The sequence below is a fragment of the Myxocyprinus asiaticus genome, chromosome 7 (assembly GCF_019703515.2).
Source record: "Myxocyprinus asiaticus isolate MX2 ecotype Aquarium Trade chromosome 7, UBuf_Myxa_2, whole genome shotgun sequence".
NCBI classification, from domain to species: domain Eukaryota; kingdom Metazoa; phylum Chordata; class Actinopteri; order Cypriniformes; family Catostomidae; genus Myxocyprinus; species Myxocyprinus asiaticus.
In genome coordinates, this window is record NC_059350.1 from 52,400,441 (window position 1) to 52,425,422 (window position 24,982).

Below are 24,982 nucleotides of genomic sequence, written 5' to 3' on the forward strand. Positions count from 1 at the left end.
AAAACAGAGATAATCGAAAACGATGACTTATTCAATTATCTCTATTCGTTATGTGACGCAGTCATGTGATCCATTCAACCGAAAACTATCAAGATGGCGGCCCATGTTGTAGTGGCGATGTTGTGCCTGCTAACCACTTTGATAGCACTGCTAAAGATAAATGTTATTTTGTACAACCTTCACATTGCATTCTTTCAAAGGCGACAAGAGGTTTACTCGGAATTGCTGTCCGACGATGAAATGGCGATTTTTCGCATGCACAGTAAAGGGATTTAAGCATTTTCATACATTTCAGTGTGGACAAGAAACCTTTAGAAAATGCTTGAAAACGGCAGTGTGGACAGAGAGCGTTTCAAAAACGATTAATGTGGACGTAGCCTAATAAAGATCCTGGTTGTTTTTGTGCCAGATTTGCTGAATCGCAAAATAAATAAATAAAAATACCATCTGATAGTTAGATAGTAAAAAGATTTTGCATTGCCCAAAAATAGCTTCTATGGTCAGCTACTTTTCTTTTGTTACTTTATCACTTTTTCTAATGAAGTGTCAAAATACTTTCACTCACACTGCTGACAATTAGTAACAATAAGATGATGACTTGGCCCATAAGGCTAAATTCCATTTTTGATCACCTGAGTCAAGCCTGACACTCCATACCTTAGTCAAGACATGACATATAAAGCTTAGTATGATTTAATATGAGAACATACTGAATAATTATTAGGAATGAATTAACATATTAAGTGAGTTTGAAAGTAGTAATTTACAGATGATAAATGGGCTGCACATAATCTGGTGGGAACACGCCCACTCTGCCACGACACCGCCCCCTCCAACACTGAGCATCTGAACAGTCAAGCAGGTCGATAACATCACCGCGCAGGAAACGCAGATGAGTCACATGGTGAGGTGTGAAGTCAAAGAGGGCATGAGCATGACGTGGCCTCTGGAACAGAAATACACACACTGGTTAAAGACGAGAACTTTAATTCTCCATGCCAAAAGTGTGCCAAAACATTTCATGATCAACATCTATTGTTTTTTGTTTTTTTTAAGATAAGGAATGCATTTTTGTGGTAAACAGCAGTATGCCACAAATAATGTCGATTAAGCTTAATTTGTATTACACCTGGATTATTCCATAGTTAGTACTAGCGTCGCTACTTTAAGTTAGTTACCCCCCAACACTGTTGTGCATAAAGGGCAGTGTTGGGGAGTAACGGAATACATGTAACGGGATTACGTATTTAAAATACAAAATATAAGTAACTGTATTCCACTACAGTTACAATTTAAATCATTGGTAATTAGAATACAGTTACATTCAAAAAGTATTTTGATTACTGAAGAGATTACTTTGCATTTTATTGTCATTTGTTTCATATAATGATGCGATCCAAAGTGCATTTGAACAGCGGTGAAACACTTTCTTATGATGTGTTACATTCATACGAGCAGACAGAGAAGTAAGTTTGAAGTAAGTTTGGAGCAGAAGAAATAGAAATAAACCTTGTGTAAATTGTCAGCTTTACTCTAAGCTAAAATGCTATTTCTAGCCATTTTACATGCACGTTACCAGGCACAATCATATTTTTTTATCAAGAAAATTCACGTTAGATCATAATTTCTTTTTTCTAGTAAGACCTTTGATATTAGGGCAAAAATCATATTCTTGATAATTTTTGTATTGTTTTCCTGTAAAAATACCTAAAAATCCTTAAAACAAGATCAGTTTGATTGATCTTGTTTTAGAAATAACACTTCATAAGATATTTCGGTTTTTCAGAGAATGTATTTTTAACATGTGTATTTTGTCTTACTGTACTGGCAGAGTTTTTATAGTCAAAACAAGTGAAAAAATCTACCAGTGCTGAAGAAGTAATCCAAAGTATTTAGAATACATTACTGACCTTGAGTAATCTAACAGAATATGTTACAAATTACATTTTACAGCATGTATTCTGTAATCTGTAGTGGAATACATTCCAAAAATAACCCTCCCAACCCTGATAAAGGGTATACAGAGATTTAGCAGGTTTGGATGGACACTGAAACCTACCATATCAACATACTGACAGCATGTAAACTGCAAACTTTATGCAGCTAAAACTTTAGAGATTTACAAATAATTATGAATCCTCAGCAGACAGGTCGGAACTTAATCGCTGGAACCTCTGCAAGGATATTGAGGCAGAGTTCAATATTCAGTCATCACACCATAGCAGGACTGTCATTTTTCAATAAATGGAGAAAATCTGTCCAAGAAAGATCTTTTTAATGGCACATTTACTTACAGTATAAATGAAATCCAGATGGGATGAGTAAAAGTAAAGATGTTCACACTTTGTACAGCTGAATTTAATTATCATCAAAGCTCAACACGTACAGTATATAAGTGAAACTCTGTTGAAGTAACATAAACTTATGTGTCACTCATTTACTGATTTGTGGGATGTTGTCAAATTAGGTAAATGTGTTTCCTGTGTTATATAAATGTGATGCTATTAATCAAATTCAATCTAATTTGCTATAAATACAATAAAAACAACCTACGGTGTGCAGCAAAGTCATTATCTGTATCTGTTTCTGTTCCAAAGGCAAAATGATCTGTATCCAGGTGTAGCCCGATGTGGGCGGAGCTTAAACCGGAAGTGCATCACAACTAAATGAAAAGCCTATTTTTAAATGTAACTTTATTCTATTTAGTGTTTCCATAAACCAAATAGGCCTTGTGCAATTCATAACATTATTTCTTCTTTTATTATTAATATTGATTATTAATATTATCATTAGGGCTGTCGATTTAACAGGTTAATTCAGTGTGATTAATTATATTAAAAAATAATGCGTTAAAAAAATTAATGCAATTAATCATGTCCACGGAATGTAATATTGAATATTTTTTCCATATGAGCAATTCAAGCATCGCATACCACCTGTTTTCTCCAGGGGCAGTAAGCGAAACTCACTGCACAGGCAACGCGCAGCTCATACAGACAGAAAACAAACCACACTTACCGAGAGCAGACAACACAAGATGAGAACACGTTCTTGCGTATAAACACAACTCGATGGAGCACAAATCCGAATGCAGGGATCTCAAGACGCGTTTTCCAAAGTTGCAAACTTAATTTAACTTGACAGCGACCTAAAAACTGTATGTTTATGATGCAACCGAGACATTCCAAAAGCGTCCGTCTGATGCTGGTCACTTTGCACAGGTGTACATTGATGCATCCTTAGACAAGCCTTTATAATAAATCTTGGACTAATTGATGAATTCAATTGCAAAATTGATTGCTGTGAACTGTAGGCCAGTGATAGGCTTATGTTCAATAAAATGGGAACAAACAATACAGTACATTGCATTCTAAAGTCACTTTTTGTATTGTCTTTTTTAATGCTTCTCTTGTGTGCCAAAATAATGTAATGCATTTTAATTATCTGTATTATTATTTTTATAATATACATATTTTATTTATTAATAATTTATAATAATATAATTAATGTATTCATTATTTAAATATAACTATTTAGAATTATTTAATCATTATAAACTGAATTATTGATATTTGAGGGGCTTTCTCAGCAAATATTTATGTATGCGATTAATTCGATTAATTAATCGGCATTCCATGTCATTAATTCAATAATAAAATTTAATCGATTGACAGCCCTAATTATTATTATTTACTTATTTTTTGCATGTATATTATGTCGTTCACTCTGAGGCCACGTCCAAATGAATATGTTTTCGTTTTCTCTACTTTTGACCTTCCGTCCTCACTGAGACAAACAGAGCTTTTCGAAAGCAGTCTCACAAGTGGATACATTTGAAAACGCGTCTTTGCCTTATAGTGTGGACAGGGAAAACAGAAATATGAAAATGATGATGTATGTGTTGTCATGTGACACAGACATGTGATCAGTTCAACCCAAAACAATCAAGATGGCTGCCCATGTTGTAGCGGCGTTGTTGTACCTGTGGTCCACTTGTATAGTGTATAATCTTTACATTGCATGCCATCAAAGGCAATGGAAAGTTTACTCGAAATTGCTGTTCAGTGACGCAACATGCAGACAATTGTGTTTCCAAACATACATGGAAAGGGGATTTTTCACATGCACAGTAAGAGGATTTAAGAGCTTTTATAAGATTCAGTGTGGACGAGCAACTTTTGGAAAACGCTTGAAAACAGCAGTGTGGATGGAGAGCGTTTCGAAAAATGGAAATGAAACTGCATTAAAATCAATCATTGTTGATATTCACAATATTGATTAATTTTATATCACCAGCGAAATCATTGCGATTATATTCCAGCCCTACACAGCCCTGCGGTAAGTGCTTGTTCTCTACAGGTGACTAGCATTCACTTTGTTTTAGAAAGAAATCACTTCACCCCTCCCTCACCTTACACACTGCCTGCTGGCCTGCTTGAGGAGCGAGTGAGATACATATTCTCATATATCTCGCTCAAAATGTTTAACAATTGTATTTATTTATTTATTTTTAATTTTTTTTGGAGTCACACACAATATACTGGATCATCGGTCTCACTAACATTTTTTCTATTATTCGGTAGAATTCGTTATTCATTTTGAAGTCATTATTCGTGCCTTTCCGAATAAGATATTCAGCTTCGCACACATTCCTACCATGTACAAACTTTGAATGATTTGTCTCTAAAGTCGTTCATATGTAAAAGGGTTTAAATTTTAGATGCTGCTAATACATTGATATTGTACGTTTCAGTGTCTATTCATTATACGAATACCTTTGAATACTACGTTGTTAAAACACACGTAGTTCTAACCTTAACCCTAACCAGTAACTTACACTATAATCACAGAGACATAATTCGATGAGAATGTTGTTCAAATCCCATCCCAAACCTAGGCCTACTTCTAATCCTGACCCTAAAATCTGATTGTTTCATGGGAATGTTGCTCTAAACCACCAAGATGTTGATCCTGAAATGCGTTCTACTTGGCGTAATAATGGTTATCGTGTGGTTACATATTTGCAACTATTCTTACAGCTAGTGAACCCTCAGGCTCTTGTAGAAAAACGGTCCTCTCTTTGGCAATGCTGTTGATTCTGTAGAAATCCACCAGTTGGTTGAGGGAGCTAAAGACTTCATCCCATACAAAGTACTGTCCTAGCCCGTCTTTCAAAACCTTAAAGTGTTGCACATGGTCCCCATAACTAGTGAGAAAGAAAGAAAGTTTGAGAGTTGTTTACTACAAAGATAAGGAAACAGATCTTGTCTCAACTTACCAGTTGATTATATCTGGAAGATAAGAACGTTAATATGGTTTGTATAACAGTGATCAAAGGTTTGGCCCAATAAATCACAGTTCGACATTTCAGCTCTTAGCAAGTTCTAGAGTCACTTAATGTGCAATCTTAATAACTTTAATCAAATTATGGTTTAAACAAGTTTGTGCTTGAGAACTAAACATTTTCCTGCAAAGATATATTCCTCTTAGAACAAACATTTATAACAGTATATTAAACTGTAAATTAATGTTAATTAAAAGGCAATGCAGTCAAAATTGATGTGAGTGTCACTGTAAATGTATGTTATGTAAATGTAAACTTTTTTATGTTTTTAGGTATTTTTTAGCAAATTGTAATCAGAAATTTGACTTTTTAGAATAGAATGGTAAATATTTATTGTAATCGTTTTTTTTTTAACTGAAGGTTTGATAAAAAAACACTGAAAAAAAAATGCTATTAATTGTTTCTGTGTTACCAAGAAATGCACACCCTACGCCTGCGGCATATTGCTTTAATCACGCAGTGACACCCTGCCACACCTGCACTTAACCTATGTGGGCTGCTCTAACACACACTGCTTGTTCAGGCAGAAAAGGTGACGAATAAGGAACAGCCTTAGGGATGTGGACCTGTGTGAGTGTGAGTGTGTGTATGTGGGGGGGGGGGGTTGAGGGGGTGGTTTACAGGAAAAAAAAATTAGGTTACAAACTGGTAATTACAAGGGTATTATTCTATAAATGTGGTTTATGAGGACATTTCTAGTGTCCCCATAATTCAAATTGCTTAAAAAATCATACTAAAACATTTTTTTTGTTTTTTGAAAATGTCAAAATGTAGAAAGTTTTTTGTGAGGATTAGGTTTAGGGGTAGGGTTAGGGTTAGGGGACAGAATCTATAGTTTGTACAGTATAAAAATCATTATGTCTACAGAGAGTCCACATTAGAACAGCCGCACCAACGTGTGTGTGTGTGTGTGTGTGTGTGTGTGTGTGTGTGTGTGAGAGAGAGAGAGAGTTATAATGCAGATAATCACACAACAAAGGGCACAATTAGGAACAGCGACTGAGTCAGTTATCACATTTATTAGATATGACATAAACCGGACATAGATTAACAATTCACATGCTCAGATACAAACACTCTCACATTATTCATTGTACAGTATTATGTTGTCTGTATTTAAATTAAAGGGATAGTTCACCCAAAAATGAAAGTTCTCATTTCATCATTTACTCACCCTCATGCCATCCCAGATGTGTATGTCTTTCTTTCCTCTGCAGAACACAAACAAATATTTTTAGAAGAATATCTCAGCTCTGTAAAACTCACAATGCAAGAATGGGTACCAAAATGTTAAAGCTCCAACATGCACATAAAGGAAACATAAAAGTAATCCATACAGTTCCAGTGGTTAATTTCATATCTTCAGAAGCGATTTGATAGTTGTGGTTGAGAAACAGATCAATATTTAGGTTCTTTTTTTTACTATAAATACTCCACCCTGCCCAGTAGGTGGCAATATGCATGAACAATGCAAATTGCAAAAAACAAAAGAAGATTTATGATTTTTTTAAAAAAGGACTTAAATATTGATCTGTTTCTCACCCACACTTATCATATCACTTCTGAAGACATGGATTTAACCACTGGAGTCATATGGATTACTTTTATGCAGCCTTTATGTCCTTTATGAGCTTCAAAGTTCTGGCCACCATTCACTTGCATGACGACCACTACAGCTGAAATATTCTTCTAAAAATCTTCATTTGTGTTATGCAGAAAAAAGAAAGTCATATATATCTAGGATGGCATGAGGGTGAGTGATGAAAGTACATTGACTATACCTTTAAGCTTTATAGTCTGAAATGAAAATGATCAAATGATTAATGGTCCTTTTTGTCACTCTCTATAGGTTCAAATAACCTATATATGACAAAATATGTCACATAAAAACAAAAATGCATTTCTTCCTTGGATATCTTTATTCTGAAATATTTATAAAACAGAATACAGCTTTGGGTCATGACTGGGTGAACAAGAGTACAGTATGACACTATGCATTGTTTGTACATTAATCTCAATGGGCATATTTGATTAATACCTCTTCTTTTTATTCATAGCTCATAGTAAAATTCAATTCAAAAAGACAGTTGTTTTACACTGGTAGGATGGACAAGGATTATTTTTAGATCACTTTGCTTTGCACCTCGGAAGACCTGACCTAAAACGTAAAATTCTACCGAGACAGACAGAGAGAGACTGTGCCAGAAAGAAAGAGAAATCAAAGGACAGAGAGTATGCAGCACAATTACAGCACAATGAAACCAATCCTGTCATATACTATTAGCATTTAGCATAGTGCCTATTAACATGCACTAGTACCTGAGGCTAGCACAGATGTTTGTCTGTGTGTTTACGTATGTGTGAGTATGGTAGAAAGGGAGGAAGAAATAAAAAAAGAAAGAGAGAGTGTGCAAGGGAGTGAAAGACAAAAGTTAGTTAGTCTGGTTCTTGGCAGTAAAAATCCCATTCATTTTTCCATAGAAAAACTATGTTTTAAAACTATGTTTTATGAGTTATTATATAACTAATAACTTTTAAACCTTTAAAAAGCAGACCTACTGTGAACTCAGAGGTTTTTAACAGATGATATACGTTTCTGATGAAGCCATTCGTCCACGTAATTTCAACTTCATTTATTTTTTAATCATCTTTAATAGCGGAATTCCTGTTGAAGTACTACAATACCCATGATCCTGAGAGGGAAATTCCACTAATCAGAAAATCATGGCAAGGGGGCCTGGATAGCTTAGCAGGCAAAGACACTGACTACCACACGTGGAGTCATGAGTTCAAATCCAGGGTGAATTGAGTGACTCCAGCCAGGCTTCCTAAGCAACCCATAAGCCCATTTGCTACTCGCTATACAGTGGTTCTTGCTCTCAATGAGGCACATGGAGAGATTTGCTTGGATGCCACAGTTAATAGCATGAGCCTAAACGTACATGCTAAGTCTCTGCGGTAATGCGCATAGCAAGCCATGTGCTGATTGTCTTGGAAGCAACTGAGATTTGTCGTTCTTAATTAAATTACGTAATTCGCAATGCTTCATGGGATTGTACAGTAGTTCATTCCCCAATGAAAGGACACACAATCTTGTACCTTTGTCTTTTTGTCCGATTTTCAAATACTTTTTTTTTTTTTCAAATCAAAGTTTGTAAGGTTGTGATTCACCTTGGTACTGATTGGTTTTATTTATGGCTCAGAACTCTTTTATGGGGGATTTTATGAAATCCCTATGGAAAAAATTAATGGGAAAAATACTTCTGGAACCAAGACAACAGAATACAGCGGGCACTGTTACGCTGTATTACTATTACTTGGGTCCCGTAACCATTTGTGCTCTAGACATGAACAATATCTCAACTTGTAAATGAGAGATAACTTTGTACGTAACCAGACTTTCACCTAGAGGACAATAAAATGGGCAAACTAAAATCCATAGACTTGCATTGAAGTAGTGTCCCGAGCCGTATTTAGGGACCAAAATGTCATAAAGTAAAGTAAGGTGGACTAAACTGGGCCAACCACCTAGAACAGTCTAGCAACAACCTAACAATACCCTAGCACCCACTCAAAACTCCATAGCAACCATAGAGCAAAGCCCTGGCAGCCACCCAAAACATTGAGGTGGCCAGTTTTGCACAGGCAAGCACTCCTCAAATTTTCTTCAGAAAATGTACAAATATTATGGGAGTGGTTAAATTATTTCACAAGAACATACAACAAAACACCTTTATAATGCATTATATAGTGAGATGCTTCATAGAAGGTGTTACTCAATTTTTAAATTTTACTTGTAAAGTTAGTGAATTGTTTAAATAGGTTCCAAAGTGCTGGGAGCAAAAGGATTACATCACAGCAACACACTACTATCCACTCTAATTAGAGTGTGTTAATGAAGAGCCAGATAGGGTATCAAGAACACACACACACAAATGCAAATACACTCAAGTCACTGACGACATTTGCAGAAGAGTACAATAACAAGCCTTTATAATTAACACAGTATATGAAGTGCAAGTGTTGGTGGTCTCCTGTATGGTCTTCAAAAATAAATATTCAGTCATCATTTATTCACCCTCATGTATGGCTTTCTTCCATGGAACACAAAAGGAGATGTTAGGCAGGAGGCATTAGTCTCAGTCACCATTTACCGGTACTTTCATTGTGTGAACAAAACATGCAATGAAAGTGAATGGTGACTGAGTGTATTATTCTGCCTTTTGTGTTCCACAGAAAAAGAAAAAAGTCATATGGGTTTGAAACAACAAGAGGGTGAGTAAATTATGACAGAATATTTTGGCTGAACTATCCCTTTAAGGTGGAAATATGTCATCAAAGTCTATGAATGAGGTTGATATTCTACTGAAGGTAGGTTTAATTTTTTAAGGAGTGTATCTGACCTGACAGACACAGAGAATTCTCCTGGAGTACTCTCACTCTCCCTGATGAGAAACGCTCCACACTCCAGTGGCCTCAGGCGGTTTTCTGCCTCCTGTCGTGATATTCCGCCCACAAACCACCTGCAAAATATAAACTCATCCTTCAGTTCAGCATCATAATGTATATTCATGAATTGAAAGGGGACTTCTGCTGCACACTTTTTGTCACTGAGTGCAAAGGAATTGGTTCCTTATATTTATTATTTAACAAATATTTAACAATTTGTTGACAACATTAAAGCTGAAACCTCCTCCGTTTATCTTTGGTTGTACAAACAGATAGTCACATCCCAAACTCACACCAATGGTCGAGCAAATGATCCATCACCTACTGTACAGTATATTCCTTGTGTGGAAAAAGTTCTGCCATTACTAAGCAGCTTAAGCTGCGTAAATTGCAACCAGGGTTGGGGAGTAACGGAATACATTTAACAGGATTACGTATTTAAAATACAAAATATAAGTAACTGTATTCCACTACAGTTACAATTTAAATCATTGGTAATTAGAATACAGTTACATTCAAAAAGTATTTTGATTACTGAAGAGATTACTTTGCATTTTATTGTCATTGTTTCATATAATGATGCGATCCAAAGTGCATTTGAACAGCGGTGAAACACTTTCTTATGATGCGTTACATTCATACGAGCAGACAGAGAAGTAAGTTTGAAGTAAGTTTGGAGCAGAAGAAATAGAAATAAACCTTGTGTAAATTGTCAGCTTTATGCTAAGCTAAAATGCTATTTCTAGCCATTTTACATGCACGTTACCGGGCACGATCATATTTTTTTATCAAGACAATTCACGTTGGATAATAATGTCTTTTTTTCTAGTAAGACCGTTGATATTAGGGCAAAAATCGTGTTCTCTTGCAATAGATTGCATTTCCTCGCAATAAGTTTTGGATTCCCTCACAATAGTTTGTTCCCTTGCAAGAAGTTTTGCATGTGCTTGTAATAATTTGCATTTCCTCGCAATAGTTTGTGTTCTTTCGCAATATGTTTTTTGTTCCCTCGCAATAGTTTGCGTTCCCTTGCAATACATTTTGCGTGCCCTCGCAATAGTTCGCATTTCCTCGCAATAAGTTTTGCATTCCCTCACAACAGTTTGCGTTCCCTTGCAATAAGTTTTGCGTCCACTCGCAATAAACTTTGCATGCCCTCACAAAAGTTTGTGTTTCCTCGCAACAAGTTTTGGATTCCCTCACAATAATTTGTGTTCCCTTCCAAGAAGTTTTGCATGTGCTTGTAATAATTTGCGTTCCCTTAATAGTTTGTGTTCCTTCACAATAAGTTTTGCATGACCTCGCAACAGTTTGCGTTCTCTTGCAATAAGTTTTCCATTCCCTCGCAATAAGCTTTGCATTCCCTCGCAATAATTTGTGTTCCCTTGCAAGAAGTTTTGCGTGCGTTTGTAATAATTTGCGTTCCCTCGCAATAAGTTTTGCATTCCCTCATAATAAGTTTTGCGTTCCCTCGCAATAGTTTGCATTTCCTCTCAATAAGTTTTGCGTTCCCTCACAATAAGTCTTGCATTCACTCGCAATAGTTTGTGTTCCCTTGCAAGAAGTTTTGTGTGCACTTGTAATCATTTGCGTTCCCTCATAATATGTTTTCCGTGGCCTCTCAATAGTTTGCATTCCCTTGCAATACATTTTGCGTTCCCCCTCAATAGTTTGCATTTCCTCTCAATACGTTATGCATTCCCTCGCAATAGTTTGCATTCCTTCACAAAAAGTTTTGCGTGCTATCGCAATAATTTGCATTCCCTTGCAATAAGATTTGCGTTCTCTTGCAATAGTTTGCGTTCCCTCACAAGAAGTTTTGCTTTACCTCGCAATAGTTAGCATTCCCTCTCAATAAGTTTGCGTTCCCTCACAATAGTTTGTGTTCCCTCGCAATAGTTTGCATTCCCTTGCAAGAAGTTTTGCTTGTGCTTGTAATAATTTGCCTTTCCTTGCAATAAGCTTTGTATACCCTTGCAATAGTTTGCGTTCCTTCACAATAAGTTTTGGGTGTCCTTGCAATAGTTTGCATTTCCTCGCAATAAGTTTTGCATTCCCTCGCAATAGTTTGCAAAATGATTACACTGGAAATCACCATTCCAGTACTCTAACATCCACCCCATTCTACTGAGTAACTGACCAGTGTCATTTCCCATCAGACATCTCCAGATGAGTTAGTTCCTCCAAAGGTTTCTTCCACTTGTACCCACTGTATTTTTTCATAAATTTAGCCACATGCATGCTCATGTGTGAAGCTATATTGGCATTTGTAATGTGATACTTACGCGTGTGGTCTTACATTGATATAGTTCTTCGGTACATAGCCCCTCATGCCCATCAACTCGGCTGTGTACCAGTTTGGATCATCGTCCATGTTTGTCACCTGAGATAAACAAAAGAACACCATTCAGATGTCCACTCTCTGCTTAGTCTCTTTGAAATCCTTTCAAATCATTATACATGATTTTTAGGAATAGATTTATGATAATCTGCACATGTTGTTCATCAACAAGCTGAAAAGTCTACAAAATTTAGATTGAATTTCATTTGCCAGAACTGTGCCAATCTCTTACACTAATTTAACCATATACGTAGTGAGAAATTAAAACGCTGACAGCATGCATGACCCCAGACAACCAATTTTGTAATCAAATACAAAAACAAGTTTGCAAACCAATGCAAATATCTGACTCGCACTTCCTGTTCAAATGATGCATAAACAAATAACTAACAGGCTATGATAGCATTACGGACTTAGTTAATGCATATTTATAATGTATGCACTTTATAGCATAATGCAGTGGCGTGTTCTGTGTACAAGTCAGGGATTTGTTTTTGCAGCTAATTAAACTAATGTGATATATAACACTTACATGGAGAGAGAAAAGTTAGCAAGTAAACATTTTATCTCTTTCAGAACCTATAATCATTCAATGGTGACTAGAATCTAATGATTATTATGGGAAGTGATTTGTTGACCTATGCAACCATGCAGAATGATTTCATCATGGATAGCTTGCAGTGCAATAGTGATAAACTGATACACCTAGTTTATCCATCAACTCACAATTAGGCTGCTTTAGTTAGGTCTGCCGTAACCAGAAACATCTATCATGTTCTATAACTCTGCATAAAATTGAATGGCATCTACGCTAATATTATTCTATTTGTTTCATATCCCGAGGTTACCAGAGCCAGCCAGATCCAGCTCCATTCCTGCTTGGTGTCGGACTCCACTGTTACATGTCGCTGAGTGATGATGACAAACTACAGCCAGTGCCAGCCAGACATCACTTCAGTCTTTTTTCAGAGGATGAACTGATGCCAACTCCAACTGTAAGACATCGGATACTTCATATGCCACTGCCTGAACCTTGGACTTAGACCACACCGAACCTCACCGAAATGACCTGCCGGTTGAACTGTGATGCACCTCATTGATCTCTGCCTGCATCACCTTTTGATTGACTACACTCTTGAAATGGCATAAATAGACTAACATTTAATTGCCAACAAAAGCCTTCATCAGCCAACTAACAAGGGACAATGCATCTATGTGAACTTCTGCAGTTAATCCAGGATGGACTTCAAAGACATTAATCATTAATCTTAAAATTCATTAAAACATTTTTTAAAAAAATTAATATATATATATATATATATATATATATATATATATATATATATATATATATATATATATATATATATATATATATATTTATTTTTTTTTTTTTTTTTTTTTTAAACACTGGACCTTAACACTTACTTAATTTACTCATTTTAAACCAGGACTTGCACTGCCCACATATAACTAATATTGGCATTATATTCATGTTGTTTAGCCAGAGGGGAACTGGCCCCCACAGTGAGCCTGGTTTCTCCCAAGCTTATTTTTCTCCATTAACCAACATCTTATGGAGTTTTGTGTTCCTTGCCACAGTCGCCTTCAGCTTGATCACTGGTGTTCAAAATACAATTATTTAATTATATAAATTTTTATACACATTTTACAATCATATTTAATCAAACTACACAATGACCAATCTAAGACTTTATAGATATTACAGTTTATTTTTTATTTTAATTTTTTTAATGCATGATTTCCTATAAAGCTGCTTTGAAAAGATATGTGTTGTGAAAAGGGCTATACAAATAAAAATGACTTGACTTCATTCATGAATTCTACTATCCATTTTACTGCACTCAGATGCATGAAGACAAGGGTCACCTATATAATAAAGGTAGATTTTAACTGAAATGTTGGGCTATGTCCTCAGGAAAAGGCAATTTTTCATAAACATTAGGTTGGGCAGGTTGTCACATTTACATTATATAATGTCACGGGTTTCATTTTTATGCACTTTTGGTTGGAAAATTGTTTGATACTTTGTATGTTATATTATGAATTGTTTTGTGTTTTTATACACTGTAACAATGTGAGGTAACCTAATAAATTTTCATCATGTAACATCTAAATTATATTATTTTGTTCAATTCAGAAATGTTATTTAATCTGAAAAAATGTACCTGACAAATTAGGTTACACCAACAAAATAATTTTTAATTGGTTAGATAAAGTAGAAATAGACCTTAAAGGGATAGTTTACCCAAAAATAAAAATTATCTTATCATTTACTCGCCCTCATGCCATCCCTTTCTTCTGCTGAACACAAACAAAGATTTTTAGAAGAATATTTCAGCTCTGTACGTCCATACAATGTGAATGGATACCAAAAATTTGTAGCTCCAAAAGCACATAAAGGCAGAATAAAAGTAATCCATATGACTCCAGTGGTTAAATTCATATCTTCAGAAGCTATATGATAAGTATGGGTGAGAAACATGTCAATATTTAAGTCCTTTTTTACGATCAATCTCCACTTTCACTTTAACATTCTTCTTCTTTTGTTTTTGCCAATTCACATTCTTTGTGTATATTGCCACCTACTGGGCAGGGAGAAGAATTTACAGTAAAAAAAAAAAACAAAAGAAAGAAAGAAAGAAAGAAAGAAAGAAAGAAAGACTTAAATCATTACTTTTATACGGTCTTTTTGTGTTTTTTGGAGCTTACAAATGTTGGTACCCATTCGCTTGCATTGTGACGATCTACAGAGCTGTGATATTCTTCTAAAAATCTTCACCCGTGTTCAGCAGAAGAAAGAAAGTCATACACATCTGGGATGGCATGATGGTGAGTAAATGGTGAGAAAATATTCATTTTTGGGTGAACAGTTCCTTTAAGCAAACAATTGCAGGTTACCACTTTTTTAAATGAATTTAAAGTCATTTAAATAAATAACTGTTATATATATATATATATATATATATATATATATATATATATACACACACACACACACACACACTGTATATTACACACACACAGTAATATATATATATATATATATATATATATATATATATATTTCATATATGAAATAGTTGTTATAATGGGAATCTGATCTTTGTTGACATTGATCTTTTCCAATTAAATGGTATTGTTCTCAAATCAATGTCAATAAAGAGCCGGTTCCCATTATAACAACTTTCTTCATACCAAGTATGACAACATGCCCTGCATATGCTAAATGAAATGCATCTTGTTTCCTGGACAATAACAGTGATATTTTTCAATAGTGTTTTTGTTTTTAGTAATTAGTAATTTTTTAAATAGTAATTTTCTTAAACTTTAAGGTACAGGTATGTACCTATGCAGACATTTACTCTCAAACATAAATCAACCCTAAGACAGAGTCATAAAATATCTCTCCTCAATTCCCACAAGAACTCCCTTTAACAAGCTCCTTAGCTTCAAATATCATCATCATCCATGCTCACTCACACACACACACACACACACACTAACACTCACCTTCAGGATGTCACCCTTCTGGAAACTGAGCTCATCGCATTCTGTCGCTCTGAAACTGTAAAGTGCCTCTGCCTCCATTAGAGAAAGAACAAAAAAGAAAAGAACAATGGTTTCTATGTAAACGAACAGTGGAGTGGAGATACACAAATAACAAGACAAGGATGAGCACAAATAGAATAAAATGACAGGGAAATGAGAAGGGTAAAATGATTACAGAGTATGCATGGATATGGAGATGAACAGAGAGTGTGATGAGCAGAATAAGAGGGATGATGACTAGTCTTCAGCTCGTAAAAAAAACTGGAGCGACAAAAACATTGAGTGGAAAATTGAGGAAGCGCAATGCTGACAGGGAATATGAGAGAATGTGCATGTGTGCCGTGGTACAGCTGTGCACAGCAGGAGTGAAAGGGGATGAGAGAGAGAGAGAGAGAGAGAGAGTGAGAGAGAGAAATAAAGTGGAAGGGAAATTAGTGAATAGTTTGCAAATGTAATATATTGTGTTGTTCAATGCCTCAGAAATGCACACATATGTGTATGTGTGTATATGTGTTTGTCCAAAGTGTAGCTTTAATGTCAAAATAATTTTGGGGGTCACATAATAGAGATAAACAAAGTGCATTTTTGTGTATAAATCATAAATTTTTTGTGGAAGAGTGCACATGTCTGATATCCCCTGGCAGTTTTCTGTTTGAATCAACAACAGCCTTATTAGGGGAGCATTTGCTGCAGCTGTGCATATGTGTATGAATGTAATATATGCATGTTAGTTAAGTCCTCGCTGATTCAAATGACAGGACTTTATATAAGTACATATGGCCACACACGCTGTCTTATTAGCTGCCTCTTGACTTTTCGAGAGCAGAGTTTATTTCAGAGCTGTTGAACTTAAAACACTGAAGTCAGCCTGAATATTTTGTCATATTTGTGTGATGATTTCAGATTCTGTTCTACATATGTGTCTGACAGCTGAAAAACAGTTGACATCTCTAAGAGCATGTGCTGGTGGTGGCAGCATCCACCCAGCTCCCCATCATCACCACTGCACAAACATACACAAACACACATACTGATGTAAGAAATTGTCAAAGTATGCTTGAGTTCTCATAAAGATATTTTTTGGATGATAGCTGTGAGCCTGTGAGAACAAAAATAACTTTGCTTGAGTAAATAAGTTAATACTCTGGTCATGAGTAAAATAATGTCTGTGGTAAACATTACTTGAAGATACTTGGACGTTTTGTTCTATAACATAAATTACACACAGCCATTCCTCAAACATGAATTTTAAAGCTGGCGTGTTGCTAGATGGACTACAAATACCACAAGCCTGTGAGTGAACATCCCTGACTAAACGGAAAACCGTAGTTCAGACATGCCAACTCTTGGAAAGATTTAGCATGTGAATGTGGGTATGACATGTTGATAGGATATTGATCTTGGCGACTAGATCTGCTACACTACTGCTGCTGCAGAGAAAATACGGAGACTTGCTACTGCTAGAAAAACACATACATACTGAGTTAGCATGGACATGCTGCTACTGCACAATGAGACAAAACGCAAGACATGCTGCATCAAGCATGTGTTACATGCTGCTGCACAAACAGACATATACAATCCCCCGTGTAGCAGATCTAGGCAGGTGGAAGCTGTGGTGGAAGTAGGTTTCAGAAAAAAAAACTCCCAGCATGCTACAGAGAAACCAGCTTAACTGCAAAATAGAGCCATTTATACAAAACAAAAGGAAAGAGACAAAAGATGATTGGCTACCCGATAACAAGTCAGAGAACCAATCAGCTTACACCATGCGAGCTGATTGGCTTAACAAGTCACATGTGAGCGAGCCGATTGACTAACAGATAACAAGTTAAAGAACCTATCAGCTTGCGCACATAGAATTGCATGGCAGAACTGGTCATTTCAGTCATGCCAACTCTTGGATAGATTAAGCATGTTAATTGCTGGTATTTCATATTGATAGGATATATATTACATGCTGCTGCACAAATAGACAAACAATCTCCCAACAAAGCAGGGAAGCTGCACAAACGCATAACACATAAACACAAGACACAACCCCCCAACCAAGCAGATCTGTCGTCAAGACATATGTACTGCTTCTGCTCCAAAGAGCCACGTGCACCGAGTGTATGCTAGCTAGGTGTGCCTAGGCCACAGACCAAATGGCATAATGCTAATGAACTCATTTTCTATGTGTGTCTCAACCTGCGTAGCCGAATAGCTTAAACGGTATTGATCTAACTCATAATGTGTACCTGAGCTAGAAAAGCCCGAAGATTATTTAACTAGTGTCTTAAATTAGCTATGTGTGGATTTATTTAATCTAATGACCTAAGATAGCGATGTGTGCTAGCTAGATTTGGCTGAGGCTTACCTTATTTAGACGTGCTTCTATGTGTCATGGACAATGTGTGATGCTGCATCCACGCCACTGGGTGTCAGTATGAAATCCAATACAGACCTGTGATGACACATTTCCACCTTTTTTAGCAGCGTAAATCTATCAAACTTTTTTATATGAAATTTTTTTTAAATATTGTGTGTAAGTTTATAACATTATTCTTTGTGTTATATTTCCCTGGAATTCATTTAAAAAAAAATAATTACCACAGCTGTGAGGGGGTTTCGATTACAGCTGCTGAGAGAGTGACAGTAAATTAGTCTAAATCCACCACTCTCTATTTTTTTTTTCTTCTTCTTCTTCTTCTGGAAAGTCATTCAAATGTAATAGTGGACTTTTTCTTTTGATCTTGGAGCAAATGTGAAAAAAAAGTGAAAATAATATTTGCTGTGGTTTCCCATTCACCGCTGTCAAAATTTACCCCTGCAATTGTTTACCTCCGCGTTCCAAAACACAGAGTGTGAAAAAGGTCTGTTACTATTATGTCAGCCAGTGAAACATGAAACATGTCTTAGTCCATCTTTTAATACTGAATTGTAGCTTTTTTTAATTTGCATTTAGTATTATAGCGTACAATGATAATGCAGGAGACCGATCTGAATAACGTTTTCGTTTATTAATGGATGTTGTCGGCCACAGCCACACCTTGTACTCTAACTGGAGAACTTCACTTGAAACAGCATGAACCCCAACTACCCACAGTCTCTCTCTTGCACCCATTAGACCCAGATGGCCTGCCTCTTTTTCTGTCTGGGCTGTAGACCCAAACAAGTTCCCCAGCAGTGAAGTGGCGACCACAGGCATGGAGGTCACAGGCCCTTTTTTGTCACACACCTTTACTCCACAGCTGATTTCTGATGTATTTTTGCACTGTCTCTAAAGGGTCCTGGAGCTGTCTTGCATACTCAGGTCCTGCCGGAGCAGGCGGAGCATCTGGTGGCTGCCTAAAGGCCAACTCTGCAGGGGTCTTGATCTTTCTGCCCACCATGAGCAGGGCAGGTGTGCAAGATGTTGAATCCTGGACTGCAGAGCGGCATGCCATCAGGACTAGGGTTGAGTGTCCTAGTCGTGCTGGTGCGTGGATGTTAAGATGGATGTCCTAGTCATGCTGGTGCATGGATGTTAAGATGGACAACTGCTCCGCCAAGGTCCCAGTGAATCTCTTCACCAGTCTGTCACTTAGAGGTTGGAGGGGAGTGGTGCTGGACTTTGCAATTCCCATCCGCTCGCACATGGTGGAAAATACCCTGGACTCAATGTTTCTCCCTTGATCACTATCGACCAGGGCATTAACAACTCTCAGCTTCCTGGTCGGGCAATGCATATGCCTCTGGCCATTTTGTAAAGTATTCCATAGCAGTCAAGATGAAACAGTTTCCCTGTGTGGTGCTGGGAAATGGCCCCAAGACGTCCACCCACATCCTTTGCATTGGCTCCCCCACCGGAAACTGTTGCAGCTGGGCCCGGGACACACATGCATGGCCGCCCTGTGGCTTAGCTCACAGTCTTTGATCTCTCTGCACTCACAGTACCTACATTCCTATTTGCTGCACGGCTGTCAGGACAGCACAACCGCATTGCTGTGGCACTCTCCTGCACAGTGGGTTATGTCACACAATACCTCTGTTCAGCTTTGCTTAGTGCCTTGCTAAAGGCACTCCCCCCAGGCCCCACCTGTGACAAGATGGCGCCTACTCCTTCTCCACTTGCGTCAGTGTCCAGCACGAATGGTAAGCTGGGGTCAAGGGGGTGCCAGCACAGGTGTGCTTGTTAGGTCCTGCTGCAGAGTGTTAAAGGCTTTATGACAGTCCTCTGACCAGACAAAATGTGTATCTTTTTGCAAGAGCCTGTACAAGGGGGCTGCAATGCAGGAAACACCTGCACAAACTTCCTGTAATATGAGGCCAGTCCCAAAAAACTTTTGAGTTCTCTCTGGTCAATTGGAATGGGCCAGTCACGCACCTTGTCCTCTGCAGTGCCGATCCCCTCACTGCATATTCGATGCCCCAGAAAGGTCAGTTCCTTGCTCAGAAGCCTGCATTTGTCAGGGTGCAACTTCAGACCCGCAGCCCTGATTTTCCCCAACACCTCACGCAGTGCAGTGACAGCTGAGACAAATGAGCTCCCATGGACCAGGATATTGTCCAGAAAGACAAGGCACTAATGATGTGGAACCCCCTCCATCATCCTTTCCATAAGGCATTCGAATGTGGCAGGTGCATTGCAATGGCCAAACCAAAGGACCTTAAACTGCCACAGCCCTTTTTCTGTGCAGAACACTGTCTTGGGCCTTGCCTCTGGGGCAAGCGGTACCTGCCAGTAACCACTTCTTAAGTCCAATGATGAGAACCAGTATGAGCCAGCCACCAGGTCCAGGCATTCATCCATATGCGGGAGGGGGTATGAGTCTTTTTTTGTTCATTAAGCCTACTGTAATCCACAACAAAGTGCCACTCACCCCCCTTCTAAGGAACCAAGACCACCGGGGATGCCCAGGGGCTCTCAGAAGCCTCAATGATACCAGCACGCTGCATTTTTACCAGAGCCTGCTCTGCAGCTTCCTGTCACCCCAGGGGGAGGCACCGTGGGTGCTGTCGTATCGGCACAGCATCCCTTGTTTCTAATAGGGTGCTGGCTCTGTTCAGCAAGTGCAGCTCGCAATTATATATACCTCGGTGTAGTTTTTCTTCTGACACCAGTTGTAGTGTGCAATGATAATGCAGGAGTCCAACCTCTATAACATTTCCATTTATTAATTTTTTTTGTCGACCACAGCCACGCCTTACACTCTAACTGGAGAACTTCACTTGAAACAGCGTGAACCCCAGCTACCCACAGTCTCTCTTTTTCCCTTGTTAGACCCGGATGGGCGGCACCTCCCCCTGCACACACACACACACACCCAACATTAAAAACAACTCTGAAAGAAATGTGCAACACAAAATGCACAACCAACATTTCTCTAACAATAAGAATGTAATTTGAACATGCTACAATATGTAATATTACATAAGGTATCTTGGTATATGGTTGTCATAGTGACAGCACAGCTTTGATTGGCGGATGCACATATTTGCTTCTCCTTCTGTTCAGGCTGGTTGTCATGACAGTCCTCCAATTGCTGAAGAGAGAACAGATGCCCAGTTGAGTGGAGATTTTACTCAACACTTAACAAGGTTAGTCACACACACATATATGCCACCGAGTAGCCTACAAGTAATTCTACTAATATTCAATGCCCAGTTGTGTTCTTTGTCATCCACAGTATCTTATTGTCCAGAGGAAATTTTAATTGCTTAGATAGCTTGGGGGACTCAATGGAGTTCAGTTATAACATGTTGCATTTAAAGGAATGCTCCTGGTTCAAAACGATGTTAGCTTAAAGGAATATTCCAGGTTCAATACAAGTTAAGCTCAACTGACAGCATTTGTGGCATAACATTGAATAACATAGTACAAAAATGTATATAGACTCATCCATCCTTTTCTTTAAAAAAATAAGCAAAAATCAAAGTTACTTTGAGGCACTTATTAATTCTTCTGTTACAACGCATGTATTAGTTGAGCTGTAAAGATGTTTAAATCGTAATTTTTACAGTAATTTTAGGGTTTGTTGACATTACATTGTTATTGCAACAAAGATGTAATATTGGATATAACTTTACACAGATAAGAAAAGTAAGCGATTTTATCACACTTAAATCATGTTAACACACACAGTATAATGTTTATGTCTTGCTATGCTTCTGAAACAGTATGTATTTCAATGTTTATGGACTAGCACTATTCACTTAATTTCAGATGTTTCTCCTAAAATTCCTTAAAATAGAAACAAATGAAGCAGTTGTTGATAGTTTTAACAAATTGTAATAGTACAGAGTAAGAGAAATATTTTATGAGAAGTATTTGAGCTCATGTTGTAAAACTGGACCCACTTTATATAAGGTGTCTTTAACTATTATGTACTTCAATATTTGATAAAATGTACTTATTATGTACATACGTGTTTTTGCATTGTACTTACATTTAAAGTACCTGCATTCAATTACATTTGTAGTTACACCGTTTACCTTACCCCTAATCCAAAACCTAACCCTAACCCAACCCTTACCCTAAACCCTAACCCCTAAACCTACCCGTACCTCAACCTCAGTAGCAGTAAATGTGAATCTTGTGAGAATTTTGAAGAACAACATTTAGTTACACAATAAGTACATTGCATTGTATGTATTTTAATGTTAATACATAGTAGTTAAAGATACCTAATATAAAATGGGATGGGTTCTTCTATAAAAAATTCAGAGATTTTAATATAAACAAAAAATTTCCAGGACCAAATAATCTACAAACTTTGATTTCTAGGTACAGGACTGTTTTCCCCTGGTTTGGTCAATTCATATTAAGAGTTATAAAATAATCAAAGTCTTTGGATGAATCACAGAGTTCTTTAAGAATCCCTCCTTTGATTGACTAAGAGGCATAGAGGATCTGTTTGCCCCACCCTCTCCTGCTGTGTCACAACAGTGGATGTATCAAGATGGCAAACTGGTCAATTTACCTGTCAGTCTGCTTGTGGAGGGTGACAACATCTCTTTGCGCCCTAGCAGTGAAGCACCAGCTGAACTCAGAGGCATTCAGGTTAGCACATAAAGGAATACTTTAAGTGTTTTTGATGTAAATACTGGGAAACAGAATAATTTTATGGTACCTTTATAGTACTTTTTTGTCCTTTTTGAAACTTGATAACCTCTGGTCAAGGTATACTTTCTTTGTATGGAAAAAAGGCAGTGTGAACATTCTTCAAGACACTTTTTGTGTTGCACTAGAAAGATGGTCATACAGGTTTACATTTCTTAATTTATCATTTTGTGTTCTCTTCATGCCAGTTTCAACACATGAACTCTTTTTTTTATTCCATTATTGTAGGATTGGAACCTAGTGACTAACTCTTTACACAAGAGCATTTAAATTAGAGCACCCAGTTTAGTTCTTACTCCATTGTGATGCTCTCATTTTTGGCTTATCTTTGATTGATGAATGCAGGAAGAGGAGCATGTTGTCTTATCCCGCAGTGGCGTGTTAAGTCACCTCTCCTCCCCTTCATCTCCACTGGATAGTGAAAGGCCCCGCCCACATCATTTGCTCCAGCCACAGCTCTTCAGGGTAATGAAGATTCCAGCAGCTAAGGTGATTCAGTAAGTCCACAGAAAACCCATAAATCTGAGGCCTGAGCACAAGTATTATAAATGGTATTGCTCAAAGGATATTTAATTGAGTTAAATGGACGTATCAGCTTTGTCTCATATGTTTTTCTTAAAACCCTTTCTAGAAATATAAATAGACACAAATGAGAAAAACTGTAATATAATAAGAGTACAGAGCTATAAAATAAATGTGGACAACATAGCTCAGATGATTTACTCCTGTGAACATTTTAAGAAATGTTTGAGTTCATATTTGAATCTCTGACTTTTGATTGCCAACTTTGGTAACTTTCCTAAGTTTTAGATATTGTACAGATCTCTTTATGTATTCCATTTAATCTTAAATATTAAGAGATTTTACTTCATTTCACTGGTGTTGTGCTTGCATTCTTATGGGTTTGTTTATCTTAGTAAAAAATAAAATGTTATTGTGTTCCAGTAGTATTCTAGTACTCCTTTCTGTATAGGAGTTGATTTTAAATACTAGCTCATCTATTAGTCACAAAATGGTGATTGTAGAGGAGGACTTAAGAGCTTAAGGACTCTATTCAGAATTTCAGCTCACCCTTACAACACAGCTACTAAATCAGCTTGACACACATCATTATAGACGATGGCAAATCATCTCCTGTACACTTATACTCCTAAATAGCCTACTTTGTAACTACAGCCTCAGGACATTCACAAGAGCAAGATTTAAGGAAAGAGACCAGGAATTTGTAATGTCATTTATTTATTTATTTTTTTAATCTTTTATCTTTTTGCGTAGGAGGTGTTTGGAGCTGTCTTAGCACAGACTTGTGTCTGTTCTGGATAATGAACATTTCACTGTGCAGAGTTAACTAGAGAGAGGCCGTGCACCTTTTATCCTGGTGAGACTCATTCATTTAAATTTTTATATTTTTGTTTACAAATTGGCTTACATTGCATTCAAGGTTTATATTGTTTTTATCAGTATGTGTCTTCCCTGGGAATCGAACCTATGACCTTGGCATCTACCAGTTGAGCTGTACAAGAACAAGGAATAATTTGATTGTGCTTCTTCTCTTTAATATAGATAAAATTATTGTTTGCATCCCAAGTGTCACTTACAAACAACTACTGTGGTGGTTCAATGGTACAGTGATGGTATCAGATAATAATACATTTGTAATACTTCAAAAATACCATGGTTCTTCTATGGTATTTGTTCAAAAAACATGGAATTACCATGGTACATGTTCAATAAACATGGTATCATCATGGTACATGTCCAAAAACATGGTATCACCATGGCACATGTCCAAAAAGCATGGTATTACCATTGTATTGACACAGTATCAAGTCTAAAAACATGTTTTTCATGGCACATGTCCAAAAAACATGGTATTACCATTGTATTGCCACAGTTTCCAGTCTTAAAACATGTTTCACCATGGCACATGTCCAAAAAACATGGTATTATCATAGTATTGCCACAGTATCATGTCTAAAAAGGTGGTATCACCATGGCACATGTCTAAAAAACATAATACCACCATGGTGCATGCTCAAACACATGGTATCACCATGGTACACATCCAAAAACATGGTTATTATCATGGCACATGCCAAAAACATGGTTATTACCCTGGCACATGCCAAAAACATGGTTATTACCATGGCACATTCCAAAAAACATGTTTATTACCATGGCATATGCCCCA

General features: G+C 37.1%; 1 protein-coding gene across 1 annotated transcript; it reads right to left on the bottom strand.

The window, feature by feature from the left end:
• Positions 1 to 761: 761 nt before the first annotated feature.
• Positions 762 to 15,996, bottom strand: grapb (GRB2 related adaptor protein b). Its single transcript, XM_051703772.1, has 5 exons — positions 15,669 to 15,996; positions 12,079 to 12,176; positions 9,748 to 9,867; positions 5,038 to 5,206; positions 762 to 946 (listed from the first exon to the last, which is right to left on the bottom strand). Exons 1-5 carry the CDS (start codon positions 15,744 to 15,746, stop codon positions 764 to 766), a joined length of 648 nt encoding a protein of 215 aa, XP_051559732.1. The 5' UTR covers positions 15,747 to 15,996; the 3' UTR covers positions 762 to 763.
• Between the last annotated feature and the right edge of the window lie 8,986 nt (positions 15,997 to 24,982).

Coding starts and splice junctions, on each gene's coding strand:
- grapb (XM_051703772.1), bottom strand. CDS start 15,746: ATGGAGGCAGAGGCACTTTACAGTTTCAGAGCGACAGAATGCGATGAG. Junction 12,177..15,668: donor AGAAGGGTGACATCCTGAAG/GTGAGTGTTAGT, acceptor TGTTTATCTCAG/GTGACAAACATGGACGATGA. Junction 947..5,037: donor AGCCTGAGGGTTCACTAGCT/GTAAGAATAGTT, acceptor TTTCTGTTCCAG/AGGCCACGTCATGCTCATGC.